The 15,074-nt window shown below is 32.2% G+C and overlaps 1 protein-coding gene across 1 annotated transcript; it reads right to left on the reverse strand.

Moving 5' to 3' along the window:
- Positions 1-1,414: 1,414 nt before the first annotated feature.
- Positions 1,415-14,803, reverse strand: LOC124446002 (mediator of RNA polymerase II transcription subunit 14-like). Its single transcript, XM_046996792.1, has 35 exons — positions 14,513-14,803; positions 14,172-14,198; positions 13,993-14,098; positions 13,789-13,883; positions 13,387-13,465; positions 12,822-12,951; positions 12,603-12,643; positions 11,992-12,079; positions 11,881-11,909; positions 11,335-11,413; positions 10,410-10,453; positions 10,198-10,286; positions 10,058-10,086; positions 9,855-9,964; positions 9,625-9,693; positions 9,482-9,527; positions 9,296-9,415; positions 7,823-7,901; positions 7,503-7,659; positions 7,117-7,360; positions 6,617-6,663; positions 6,429-6,551; positions 5,989-6,355; positions 5,781-5,872; positions 5,555-5,703; positions 4,999-5,061; positions 4,465-4,591; positions 4,314-4,381; positions 3,716-3,840; positions 3,545-3,603; positions 3,123-3,431; positions 2,418-2,687; positions 1,675-1,795; positions 1,549-1,604; positions 1,415-1,452 (listed from the first exon to the last, which is right to left on the reverse strand). The coding sequence occupies exons 1-25, from the start codon at positions 14,674-14,676 to the stop codon at positions 5,614-5,616; spliced, it is 2,544 nt and encodes an 847-aa protein (XP_046852748.1). The 5' UTR covers positions 14,677-14,803; the 3' UTR covers positions 1,415-1,452; positions 1,549-1,604; positions 1,675-1,795; positions 2,418-2,687; positions 3,123-3,431; positions 3,545-3,603; positions 3,716-3,840; positions 4,314-4,381; positions 4,465-4,591; positions 4,999-5,061; positions 5,555-5,613.
- Between the last annotated feature and the right edge of the window lie 271 nt (positions 14,804-15,074).

The raw sequence follows: 15,074 nt of genomic DNA on the forward strand, positions 1-15,074 counted from the left end.
TACCTGGAAGACGTGGAGTTGATTCATTCCATGTTTTAAGATGAGCAATTACAGCCTCCATATGAGTACTTAGTTTTATTGAAGGATCATTTGATTTGTTGTCGAGACTTGTCACGTGACTTGGTGTCGTGCCATTATCCGGGGGGAGAAACATAGGAACAATAATTGCATTCTCGTTACTTTTATTAGAGTTGTTTGTTCGCGATCTTGTCAACTGGATCTAAATATAAGAAAAATAAACTTCATACTGACGTCAGCTATGCAAGTTTACGAGATTCTTCAACTTAAACTGTTTTCAAACAAAACATTGACAAAAATCTCACGTTATGATTTTACTCAAAGTTTCCCATAGTTACTGTAAAAAAAACTATAAAGAGACCACTCGACTTACAAAAAAAACAACTTTATTTTCTGTGACTACAGCAGAATTGCCAAGAAGATTTTTTCGCCTTTCATCACCAGGAGGTACAGTAAGACAGAGCTCAAGATTCCAACGATGACTTGGATCATTATGCTACAAACATGAAAACAATCTTAGTAAACGCTTGCATGAACACAAAGCCAAAAAAATGTAAGAAAACTTCCACAGCAATCATTTACAGATTCGACAAAATTTACCGTTGATCAATCTTAACACTGGTTTTAATATGACATAATTAGTCATAATTTGTTGTATTTATTCCTTAGGAAAACTGAAATCATAATCATCATATTTTTTACGACATGTATTTATGAAAATCAGATTTTAGACAGTTCTGACAAAATACAAGAACATTTTAGTAAAATCATCACGAACTGAATTATGGGGATCCACAACAAATTAATTGAGTCACATTTAAGTGAAAAATATAAGTTTTCAACATTTTAGTGATAATGCAGAATTACCGAAAATTTATAAAACGAAATTTAAAAAAAATATAATTGCCAGAAGCAACTAAAATCGTAGAAATTTTAAAACTTGGAGTTGGTGACAATTTCACGTGTTTCGACAAAATGTATTAACAGCTATATCAATTGTAATTAAATTGAATAAAAGAAAAAAAATTGCGTTTTGCTAAATATACACCAGATGTCAGCTTTTATAATCTGGTTTCATTACACAACAATTATTATCAACTGAAAATATCGTCGACAGTAATAAGTGACATTTAACTGTTCAAAAATCTAACGTATTTTCTTTCATATGTGTTGTACAATGTTTAATATTTTATAAAACCACCCACATGATACAAATGTCACCCATAAGCTATAAAGCGCTGCTCTTCAAAGACTAGCACATCTGTTCTCCTGAGTCAACAATCTTAGCATAATTTTAAGGAGATTTTTTATATATTATATACTTACAAGCTCCAATCTGATAATCTGAATAAAATCCTTTAAAATGAGTTTCTCAGCAAAAACAATTTTCAAAAATGAAACCATATAGTTCGGTTTATACGGGTAAGAAGCAACCTAAAATATAAAAAATAATAACAATCACGTTTTATGATAAGACAACAGTGAATCAAATTATTTGCAATTGATCACGAAAGACAAAAAACATCAAACCTTCAACTCAAAATATTTTTCAAGATCAGCCAGTTCGTCACGTGTCCAACTATTTTCTGGTAAACGAAAAAATAAAATTTTAATAAATTTTAAGAAATCCTACGTACATATTTGTTTATACCATACCTTGAAGATGCAAAGGTTGCACTTCCAGATGAAGAGATGTAAACGTGTTTGAATCTAACTTTACAAATATTTTATGATTTGATGTTTTGAATCCAAAGACGTCCCATGTTTTGGTGGGAATCTAAAAGGTTGGAGTTACAATTTCAAAGAATAATACACGATTAAATCTCAGAACAACAGTCACGACACGTGTAAGTCATACGATTAACTCTTAGAACAACAGTCACAGCATGTGTATGTCACATGATAATCTCCCAGAACAACAGTTACAACACGTGTAAGTCACATGATAATCTCCCAAAACAACAGTTACAACACGCTTGAGTCACATGATAATCTCCCAGAACAACAGTTACAACACGCTTAAGTCACATGATAATCTCCCAGAACAACAGTTACAACACGTGTAAGTCACATGATAATCTCCCAAAACAACAGTTACAACACGCTTGAGTCACATGATAATCTCCCAGAACAACAGTTACAACACGTATAAGTCACATGATAATCTCCCAGAACAGCAGTTACATAATAATCTCCCAGAACAACAGTTACAACACGTATAAGTCACATGATGATCTCCCAGAACAACAGTTACAACACGTATAAGTCACATGATAATCTCCCAGAACAACAGTTACAACACGTATAAGTCACATGATAATCTCCCAGAACAACAGCTACTGTATACCAACCACGAGCAATATGAAAGGTCAACTCATTTCTTCATGTCAATGTCTTACCAATGACTTGGAATATTTTGAGGAAATAACTTTTTTGATATAAATCCACAAGAAATGACATGAAAGTAATTGCTCTAAAGGAGTGACAAGAACTTTGTGACCCCGCTCGTATTGACAGCCACCGGACTCAATATCTTATCAAAACAACTTTGGTTTATAAAAATAGGTCGAACAGCAACCCAGGCAAGAGTACGCCTTGGTTGATTATTGTTAGCGGTCATCAGTTGTTGAGATGAACTTGGAACTGATATGGTCATTCTCTGGTTGCCGCTAAAATAACCAAAAACAAAAGAGGGTAGATTTAATATCCCAAAAAACACGAAATGTTCAAAATTTCATATTCGAAAAATAAATCAAAAAATACAGAAATCGCAAATTTTCTTATTTTCATCTCTTGTTATAAGGTTAAAACCTTGGCCAAACAAGCACAACATTGGCGGAGGAGAGGAGTTAGGAAGAAATAATCACGAAAAACATGATTCAAACAAGCATGAAAGAGGCAACAGGAGAAGAAAAGTGTTAAAATACATGGAGCAGTACAGAACGGTGAATTTCCTCACAGCAACTCATTTTGTGGATACAAACAAAACGCATAATTACGCATTAAGTTCTAGAATAAAAATGTTGAGCTCGTTCGACCAAAGCTTTAGTCCTTTTTGTTTATGGTAACAAGGATGTTATACATATAGCAACGACAAGACTTACGGAATTCTCTGATGAGGGAGAGCATTGGGTACTTGTGTTGACCATGAAGTACTCCCAGGTGATTGCACATGCATGGCTGGAGACTGGACACTAGTTTGAGGAGTAGCTGGTGACGTAACAGGAAGTTGATAGGGGTAGCAGGTGATGATACAGCACTAAAATAAGATGCAGGTGATGGTGCAGGGATATAAGTATTTGTAGACGGAGTAGGTACAGTGAGTACATTTGTCACTGTAGGTGACATAGGGATTGCAGGAGTTGGTACAGGAAAACTTAATGACGAAAATGTAATTAATCTTGGAGGAGGAGCTGAAATAGAAATTTATTTACAGATAACATGGAATGAAAAAATATTATATTGATGTCAAAATTAAGTACAACATAGAATTTGAATAAAATACAGAAACTAGCATTAGTTATACCATGCTTTGTAGAAGAAAAGCTACTGTCAAACATGTTGTATCCACGAGAATATAGAGGTCTACAAAAATAGAGCAAAATTACACATGAAGTTACAGACATGTTCATTTTACTTAGTCTGACACAAAAGACAATAAAAAATGTGAAAAAAAGTGGAAGGTATGCAAAATAACCTCTGATGATTAACAACTCGCGAAACATTATTTCCTTGGAACTTTTGTGATAAAGATTGCCAGTTCAATAAATATTCACTGCTGATAGTTTCTGAATGACCATCGTTGTATTTCTGTAAAAAACCCTGTAAAATCGACAAAAAACGACAGTGAAAATGGATAAAAAACACATTATAGCAAAGGTGAATAACTGGAAATATAACGAAAAAAGTCATAAACATGTTTTATAAAATTTATGAATGGATGATCTACATAACAAGTCTCTCGTTTACATTTATTTTACGTATCATGAGTAAAGCATTCATCAAATTCATTTTAAGTATTTATAAGACTGATTATATAAATAACACAAGAATAACATTGTATCGTACTGAAATATACGAAACAATCTCTACAAAACTAAAAATTAAAATCCTCTATCATCCACTAGGAAAGTTTACACTATGATATTTGATGTTGTGAAGTTTTTCAACTGTAGAAAATCGTGCAAATTTTTGAAAATATATATCAGAATATTTTAAAATGCGTTAAAGGACAGGAAATACAGAAAGAGGAAAAAAGGATATGTTAAACATCTATCTTTAATGATAACTCTTACTTTCAAATACGCAATTTGCTGTAATGGAGCTTGAAACTTCTCAAAAGATAATTTATAATGCGCACAATCTACAAAAAAATAATGAAAAAAAACCATGAAAAATGAAGTTGAGTTAAATATTAAAAATAATGACGATTAAGCAGCAATTTACCTCGCACTGAAATCACATCCTTTGAACGAAAATTAAATTCTAACATATAATAGTCTTTAAAAGAAACCCTAACACATGTAGAAGACTGGGGATGAATCTCAAATGATGGACTGATGGAGCCACGAAACTATAAAACAATATAAATTTGATTAAATATCAAAAAAGGATGAGACATGAACTGCAATAGAAGAGTACATATACTGTAGTGTAGCCTGTCGGACTTTTTACTTTCGGTATAAAAATTCACTTAACGTGAGAATAATAGATTTGCGAAAATATGAATGATGTTAAATCATTTTGTCGGATGTTGGTTTATAAATAAAACCAAAATATTATACTTTTAATTGTCTTGTTTGATAACTTGAATTTAAGTTTACAAGACATCCTTTTACGTATTATGTTTTATTTTATATTTAATGTAAATGATCTTTGAGAATTTACAAAGCGGGAGAAAGTCCGCAAGCTGGCGACACATAACATTAAACGATCTAAACTTCGTTTTACAAAGTATTTTTGACATTAAATAAAACATACCAACGACAGAGAGGTGGGAAGTTTTGATAAAGAGTGAAAAGCTGGGTATGTTTCACAAAGTATCTAAGAAAGAAATCAATAACAAAGTTACAAGTAACATCATCTAACTATATTTTATACCTATAACGAAAAAACGATTAAATTCGTAAGTCATGTACTATATAGGACGAAAATAACAACATTACATATTTATGATACACTTGAAGATAGATCTTGCATGTTTTATTCATAGATCTTGCATTTTTTTATTCATAGATCTTGCAAGTTTGCACAAAAAACCTTCGGTTTAATATTCTACAAAAACGGCTTTCATTGTACAATTATTCCATTCACCATTCCCTCATAAGATTACAATTATATGAAAACTATCATAAAGTGAGTTTGTGTTATACAACGTGAAATCAAGACAAAGATGAAGCTATATAAGCTATACAACTTTCGTACAAAAATGTAGAGAAGAAAATGAAGATAGCCTCATAACAGGAACACATTTTACATAGGGAAATTCAGTCAAGCCTCCATTGCTCATTCTGCTAAAAATGTAAAGTTTACTTACTTTAATGAGAAAAGGAAGATTAAAATGTTTAGCAAATTCATCCTCGAGAACTTTCTTAATTATATCATGTTCATGTCCACACACTTCACTTCCAATATGAGAAAAAGAAAAGAGAATTTTTTCTCGAGCAATGACCATTTTATGGTGACCTTTAAATATCAACACAAATACTAATAAAAATAAAGTAAACATTAAACCACCGAGATTTAACTATTGAAAAACTTACCAAATTTTGAAATGCTGAACCATAGCCAAGAACAAGTTCATTGAAATTAAAAGATTTCACGTTACAAATACTGGAAAGATCACAACGTAAATCTAAAACAAAACATATTAAATCTTCTGGAAAATCCATTTTACCTTTCATTTCATATTTCAAAAGCAGAGTTTCGATCAGAAATATAGTTGAGTATCATTTGTAAGAAAAAACTTACCACATAAATAATGATTCAAGTCCTGTGCATGTGGATATAAGCGACATATACAAGTCCAAGCATCAAGGAATTTTCCCCAAACTTCTTTATCGCTGTATTCCTCTTCATTTTTATCTTGACATCCGGGTTTGAATGATAACAGAATATGTTGCGTGGAAGTGGATTTAAATGGGGGATTGGAAACGACTAACTTGAACAACCAGTGATTTGGAAATTCATAAGACACAAAACAGTCAAGAATCTTTCTTTTTAACTCTTTCACGACATTTTCATCACATTGGCTAGGTGTAGGTAGGTCCAAAATCCTCACACAGATATCCACATTGTTTTTAAAAATTTCGTGATAAGGTATTTTTGCTTTGTTCAACTAAACATACAAAAATAAAAAATCAAGAAGAAAAATAATGGACGATATTATTTTTGATGTGTAACAGCGATACCTCGTTACATAAAATAAGAAAAGGAATTCTTGCGTTACAAACAGCGTAAATTTCGTCAACTTTAGGAGTGGCAGAAGTCGATAAACAATCAATTTTCATCTTTTTTACTGAAACATTTTGTTCCTACATAAAATAACATAATTTAGTTCTTTACTATCGTCTATGACCAAAATATAAAATCTAGTTACCTGCTCATTTAAACAATTTGTTGCATCACGAGGTCTTTGGTAAACAACTATAACATAAACATATCACGTGGTATTTTGTAAACAACTATAACCTTAACATATCACGTGGTATTTTGTCAATAACTGTAACATAAACATATCACGTGGTATTTTGTAAACAGCTATAACCTTAACATATCACGTGGTATTTTGTCAATAACTGTAACATAAACACATCACGTGGTATTTTGTATACAACAAACGCAGATATTACATGAAAATGTATAACAATGAAATTAAAAATGAAAGGATAATTATTTGGGAAATGTCAACTCAAATTATACAATTACTCAAATACAACGACTATTTCTTGAAAATGAACCCACATTATACCTTCATTTCTGATTATTTAAACAAATATATACCTTTATTTCCCACTTATTCACCGAAATAAACCTTTTTTGCCACTACTTAAAAGCACTGTTATACCTTTATTTCCCACTTATTCACCCGCAAAATACCTTCATTTTGTCTGTTTGTCACATCAGATATAAAATCAGGATCAAGCCTGACCAAAGGTCCAGCTTTAAGAAAGAAACCTTCCACTTGTTTTTCGCTATTTTCCACACTACTAGCACGACGTAGTCGACCTTCAGTATTTTCCTTAGAGGAAGGATGGATGGAGGTGTGAGGTTTAACTTTCAGAAGATAAAAATTCTCACAAAATTCTGCATTATCTTGCTCGTCAATTTTTACTTCCAAAACCTAAACAGCAACATTGATCACGAAATAAAAATTTGAGTTTAGGTAATTGCGGACAATTGAAAACTAACGAAAATTTAACTCAAGGGAAAAGATTCACATTACGTACATTGTACATCTTGTTTCATGTGCTCAGTTAACTTACCAAATAATATGATAAATATCCTGAGAACTTCATGTAAAGTTTGTGTTTTGACAATTGACTCAAACGATGATCATTAAAGTTCACGATTGACAAAGATGTTGACGCACAAGTTAAATTTTGTACATTCTTTTTGCATTCATGAATACGAAGCAAACATCTAGAAATGAAATATAAAATGAAATATTCACGATATTTAATAATTCAAGTAAAATATTACTTTTCTGAAAGATTTCTGTTAAACAAAAAGAGCAAAGATTTAGAGTATGTGAATATACATTTCATTCATTCATGCACAAATCAAAATAAAATTACTGACGAACCGGACATCTTTCAGAACAGTTGAGAAACTGTTGATGTCTTTGTTGAGCGAGTTGTTCAGAGTTTGACGAAACTTTATGACTGCAAAAAATAATCAATCATTTGTTGAGATTGTCAGCTTTACCCTTGCATGTATATTATATTAAAAATAGTACCAATAGAAAAGGAATGAAAATTTTAAATCTGAATAAAACAATCGTTGAAAGGTGAAAACGTTACAGTATGAATTGCCTTATCCTAAATTAATATTTATTACCTACTTTCCACAATCATGAAATAGTGAAAAGCTCAAATGAAATTATCATAACAAATTAACATATAAAAGTTTACGAAATATTCACAAAAATGATCTACAATATTTTAGAACAAAAAAAACTTTTACAAATACCAAAAGAACCGCAGTGAATTACAATTTATCGCATGTTGATGCTAACCATGTCTACGAAATGCCTAAATACAACGGCCTTGTCGTTTATCAAACCACTCACAGTTTCTCCATACAACGGCCTTGTCGTTTATCAAACCACTCACAGTTTCTCCATACAACTGGCTCTGTCGTTTATCAAACCACTCACAGTTTCTTCATACAACTGGCTCTGTCGTTTATCAAACCACTCACAGTTTCTCCATACAACTGGCTCTGTCGTTTATCAAACCACTCACAGTTTCTTCATACTGGCTCTGTTTCAACTGGCTCGTCACACACTGGCTCTGTCGTTTATCAAACCACTCACGTTTTATCCACTCAAACCACTCATCTCCATACAACAACTGGCTCTGTCGTTTATCAAACCACTCACAGTTTCTCCATACAACTGACTCTGTCGTTTATCAAACCACTCACAGTTTCTCCATACAACTGGCTCTGTCGTTTATCAAACCACTCACAGTTTCTCCATACAACTGACTCTGTCGTTTATCAAACCACTCACAGTTTCTCCATATAACTGACTCTGTCGTTTATCAAACCACTCACAGTTTCTCCATACAACTGACTCTGTCGTTTATCAAACCACTCACAGTTTCTCCATATAACTGACTCTGTCGTTTATCAAACCACTCACAGTTTCTCCATACAACTGACTCTGTCGTTTATCAAACCACTCACAGTTTCTCCATACAACTGACTCTGTCGTTTATCAAACCACTCACAGTTTCTCCATACAACTGACTCTGTCGTTTATCAAACCACTCACAGTTTCTCCATATAACTGACTCTGTCGTTTATCAAACCACTCACAGTTTCTCCATATAACTGACTCTGTCGTTTATCAAACCACTCACAGTTTCTCCATACAACGGCCTTGTCGTTTATCAAACCACTCACAGTTTCTCCATACAACTGCCTCTGTCGTTTATCAAACCACTCACAGTTCTCCATACAACTGGCTCTGGCCTCGAGCACGTTTTCGAAGCAAAAATAGGCGTTTTCAAAACGAATTTGCTGGTAATACAAGAATATTTTGCGACAGTACCTTGACAATTGCTGATAGTAACATCATATAATCCAGTTCTTGAATCCACAAATACGGATATAATGGAGTTTTTAACGCCGGTATAAATTTTCAAATGGTTTTTCTTATGATCCAATGACACTATAAGAGGAAACATAGAGAAACTTTGTTTTTGATGTTTAAAAATTGTTGTACGAAAATATATACCTAATGATTGAAGATTTTTATCGTTTGATAGAAGTTTATTGACAACCTATAGTAAATAGAAATTATTATTGGATGTATATTATTAAACTGTTAATTTTATGTACATGCATATTTGTTGTAAGGTAGTTAAAAGTAAAACACACCTCAAGTTTACCAATAGATTGATAACGGATTGTTTCATTCAATACACTCTCTATGCATAACTTCTTTTTCTAAAAATTATGACAGTTGACAATTGAAATGAAATATATGAAATATTCAAATATACGAGTGAAAACAGCATTTTATGGTGCACTGTCCAGTACTTTATTCTTGTAATTAAAATGTATTGTATGAAATATTTATAAAAGTTTATTGATACAAAAATACATACAGAAACAATCACTGTGTTCTTTCCATATTTACTTGTCAATGAAGGAGTGTGAGTTACGGTCAACAACTTTTCTTCTTCGTTTCCACAAAAAATTGACAGTGAGTTGTGATCTACAAAACAAGTACATTGATTTTGCTGGGTTGAGTTATTTGCATAATTTTTAATCACAAACATTAATACATTATACAAAAACAACCATTCACCTCTTTCTTTCTTCTTTTGTTTTGGATTCCTGAGATAAAAAGAATTTAGTTACATACAGAAAACTTCAAGTGTAAAATGAATATTTTGCGGGGGTGGGGGGTGGGGGAGAGGTAGGTAATTTTCAAGGTTTTACACGTACCTCCAGTAAGATAATGTTAGTTTCTGTCCTACAACATAACTGTCTATGCGCACATTATCTGACCAATGTTCATGAATAAGACGCTGAGCCTACGTTCAATAAAGCATAAGGACATATTTAATAAAATGTTCAACAAGAAGTTTAACATTTAAATAATCTGTTCGTATATGTAACCAGAATTTTCATATTTTGTGCAAAATGACGAAACTTACTTGTGAATGCAAAACTTCTAACTGAAGAAGCGAACAAAATGTATCTTAATAATAGTTAAGACAAGCTATACTTTGCCAAACTTTCAGATCATATCGCAGACATAAAGTCATCGCTACGTACATAAGAAAATGTGTTTTGTCAAGCAAGACCAAAGAACCTCATGACATTAACGTATAAACTAAAACAATGTCAATGGATTAAATTTAATTTTTAGGAAATAATATTCATAATTCTTACATAAACAATGCAAGATTCTTCTTACATAAAGACAAGTTATGTTGATTATAAAAAATGTGAAAATGGGACATATGAATGTATCTACAATCAAAATTGACTAATCATTATCAATAAAATCATTACTGACTCAAACCAGTTAGGCTGTAAAATTTCAATATCAGTTAAGATGTTTTGAAAATACCGCAGTACATCATTATACCGTTTCAATCTTTGATGGACATATGTGAAGATTTTGGTGTCCTGTTACTATAGTTTACACCCAATTACGAAAGGCAAATTAAGAAATTTGCTATTTTAACGAATATTGTTTCCACGAGATCAATTGCAATCGTAAAATTATGTACGATCAAGAAACGCTGAAGCAAGGTGCGCTGCATCAAAATCTAATTTATAGTCTATATCTTATTTTGCAAGCGCATATGGATTGTGTTTACTTCGTTTGTGAATTGCTCTTGTTCTAGTAAAAAGAAAAAATTAAGATGGTCATCATACCAATATGTCTTACAGAGTAGCAACGAAAACGGTATAGCGGTATGTGGTTTAAACCAACACTGCCACACTTGTATCGAGAAAATACTATAAATAACTAAGAATACCTACATACCGCTCATCTTTACAAACTACACATAAATTGCCAAAATATTCCATTCTATCCTATCCTATCCTATTGTAATTTAAAAAAGATACGTAAGCAGTTATACAAATCAACCAAAGGAGACTCTTCACTGAATAAACGTGATTGAATCATTCGATGGATGTATTGAACCTAATAAAATAAAGATGTTTATAATAAATAATCGATAGTGCACATTTGAATGAATGAATAACTTTATTTACCCACGCTAACCCTGTCAATAACAGTTCATTTCCACGGGGTGTGTAAAAATCGAGTACAAAATTACAGCATTTAAGCTATTTACAAATATAATGCACATCAACTAAGTATATAAATAAAAATGTTCAAAAAATAAAAAGTTCATAAATATTCATCAATGTGGGTGCATAAAGATGTGGGTGCATAAAGATGTGGGTGCATAAAGATGTGGGTGCATAAAGATGTGGGTGCATAAAGATGTGGGTGCATAAAGATGTGAATAAAGATGTGGGTGCATAAAGATGTGGATGAGTTGTTTACAGTTTAGTCAATGATGTTTTACACTCAAGAGATTGAAGATTTCAGACTTGTATTTTGAAATTAGTAAATTATGTTGCTTTTATAACAGAACCATTTACCTGTAGACCATGCACAAGAGATTTTCCCTCTATTAAAAAGATTCAATTAGCTTAGCAATTGTTCAAAATTTCAGCAGCTACTTTTACACAAGAACTTAATGGTGTCAATACCTCCAGTTTTAAAATCTCTTATCAAGAAATCAACAGAGAGAAGTCTCCAGGGAACTAAAGGATCATCACCCATTAATGTCAATGACACCTATTAAATAAAATCAAATCAACTTAAAATTAAAACAAAAATAGAATAAGACATGACATAAAAAGGTTATAGATCAATTTAATTTTTTTATACATTGGTGTTACACATGAGGATGGGTCCACAATGATTTTTTGAAGGAGGAGGGGGATTGTCTAGCATGGCAAACTTCTGCTATCTTTTACTATAATTGGGAAATTATTAAAGTATTCTTAAATAAACACTACTCATAGTTGTTTTGGCTTAATTGTTTGGTAAATTAGTATTTTGTAGAGGAATTTATATCACTCTTGTATTCCATGTAGAGGTAAATTAGTATTTTGTAGAGGAATTTATATCACTCTTGTATTCCATGTAGAGGTAAATTAGTATTTTGTAGAGGAATTTATATCACTCTTGTATTCCATGTAGTCAAAGCTAGGAGAGCTAAACACCACTTTGCACACCCTCCAAAATCCATTTTTGGTAATGCATTCATAGAACACAATGTAAAAATCATCAAAATCAAAAAGCAATGTATTAATACCGTAAATTCATCCTCAACTGTGAATGTCACTCGACCATCAGCTAAAGATTGAATGGTTCAAATAATAACATAACAAGTTTTAGTTGAAAAACATACAGTTTAAGACATCAATAGTTTTCAATAAAGCAATGCACAATTGATAATGTAGTGAACAAGATTTTAATAGAGCAAAAGACTTAACCTGTCAAAAAATACAACAATTTTACCTATATATCTTACCAATATGTAAATCACTCATTTGTGAAGGAAGTTTTGAAGTAACAAGACGTTGTTCAATGACTTGCTCTAAACGTTTTAGTGTTTTTATTTTTTCATTTCGACTTATAGCCTCAGCTGGAATGATCCGATCCTGAAATAAAAAACAAAACTAAGCAAAAATGGTGAATTTCTTTCTTGTCAAAGAATAGCTGGAAATCTTTTCTGTTGTAGTATGGGATACACACATGTCTATGCAGGCATGTACTCCAGGGTGAGCACACCTGTATGCAGGCATGTACTCCAGGGTGAGCACACCTTTATGCAGGCATGTACTCCAGGTTGAGCACACCTTTATGCAGGCATGTACTCCAGGGTGAGCACACCTTTATGCAGGCATGTACTCCAGGTTGAGCACACCTTTATGCAGGCATGTACTCCAGGTTGAGCACACCTTTATGCAGGCATGTACTCCAGGGTGAGCACACCATTATGCAGGCATGTACTCCAGGTGAGCACACCTTTATGCAGGCATGTACTCCAGGTTGAGCACACCATTATGCAGGCAGGTAGTCTGGGATAAACACACCTTTATGCAGGCAGGTAGTCTGGGATACGTTTCTGTTGTTAAAATATCAACTGCTGCAGGAAGACAAAACGCTGGCAATCTAAATGTAAATAAACATTTCAAAGGCATGCAATCTTAAATTTCCAAAGTTTCAGCCATTTTATGTGTAACATATTTACCAAGCATTAACAAATGATGTTAAGTAGATGTCTACCTGGTTATGGTATCAGTATGTACCTAGCATTAATAAACATCATCATACTTGTACCTAGCATTAATAAACATTATCATAATTGTACCTAGCATTAATAAACATTATCATACTTGTACCTAGCATTAATAAACATTATCATACTTGTACCTAGCATTAATAAACATTATCATACTTGTACCTAGCATTAATAAACATTATCATACTTGTACCTAGCATTAACTAATGTTTCTTGTGCCATATGATAGAGACTGTCTGCAGTGTCAACAAAAATAGATGATTGCTGATCAAGAATGGATGATATTAACTGAAATAAAAACAAATTCCTCTGCATTTCTATTCCATGTGACATTATTCATATTTAATTTCCAAAGAAGTGCTGTCCTTTAGGAATAATTTTTCTCTAAATAAGATACCTGACATTTCACAACACTTTCAGCACTGCCAGCCCATTTAACCAGTGCTAACAAACGCACAAATTGTTGACGAGATTTGGTAGCAAATTCTATGATGGCAATTTTTCTAACACGAAAATAAGATACTAAATTTATTTCATACAAACTTTTTTGTTCCTAAAAGCCTGTAAGCAACTAACCTTTCAATGTCAGATTTTCGTGGTAATCTAAATAAAGAAATTAGATTTAAAGATATATTTTTACGATAATTTTTTTCTATCATAGAAAAAAAGTTCATTGACAAACACCTATGTTCTAACTTCTATAACTTCCTAAGAAAAAACTCATTTGTAAAATATTTATAATATTTATATTTTATTACCAAGCGGCTTATTTTGTTTGTTTTAAATATTTTCAATGTTTTGAAACTTGTACATTATATAAATAAAGTATTCTAAAAAGAAATTACTTTAAATACATAGGTCGGTTATTACAGACTACCGAGAAACAAAAAAACAATTATCTATCGTCAAATACTTACAACTCAGCCATTACAGTGAGATCGTGATATGTTTTTTGTAACATAAAATCAATCAACAGGGCCATATTCATCTTTCCAGGAGACGTTTTAACGACATTCGTCATTTCAACTTGTTCTTTCGCTCCTGGCTCCATTGGCGCCATCTTGTTTTTGTTGAACATCATTTACTTCATGTAACATAAAATTTCTGGACATGGCATAATAATGTTCGCAAGGGAAGGTGGAAAAACTAAAAATATTTTCAAAAACTGGGCGTGGTCAATTAGACTTTAGGTGAACCTAACGTAATGACAAAAATTTGCAAAATACACATTTTGAAATTGAAATCCCAAAAATTGACCCCAGTCCCCCCATATAAATGAAGCAAGTGATATCGGTATGTGAAATCATTGTAGAATAAAAATCTCCAAAGTTGTGAAAGAGCATTCAAATTTCGATAACATGCTAACTTGATTTATTCTGGTTTAAAATCTACATATTTCTTATATTGGTTGTAAATTATCACAACCACACAATGTGAACAGTTAACAACTCGTTTTGCAATGGCTTTTCAATAATTTAA

Source organism: Xenia sp. Carnegie-2017, unplaced genomic scaffold (assembly GCF_021976095.1).
Source record: "Xenia sp. Carnegie-2017 unplaced genomic scaffold, XeniaSp_v1 HiC_scaffold_22, whole genome shotgun sequence".
NCBI classification, from domain to species: Eukaryota; Metazoa; Cnidaria; class Anthozoa; order Malacalcyonacea; family Xeniidae; genus Xenia; species Xenia sp. Carnegie-2017.

Bases quoted from the DNA above. Each gene is read 5' to 3' on its own strand.
- LOC124446002 (XM_046996792.1), bottom strand. From the start codon at position 14,676: ATGATGTTCAACAAAAACAAGATGGCGCCAATGGAGCCAGGAGCGAAA. The intron at 7,902-9,295 runs GTACTGTCGCAA...TATTTTTTGCAG, and splicing joins TACTATCAGCAATTGTCAAG to TCATAAAGTTTCGTCAAACT. The intron at 6,664-7,116 runs GTATTTTGCGGG...TTTATGTTATAG, and splicing joins GACAAACAGACAAAATGAAG to TTGTTTACCAAAGACCTCGT.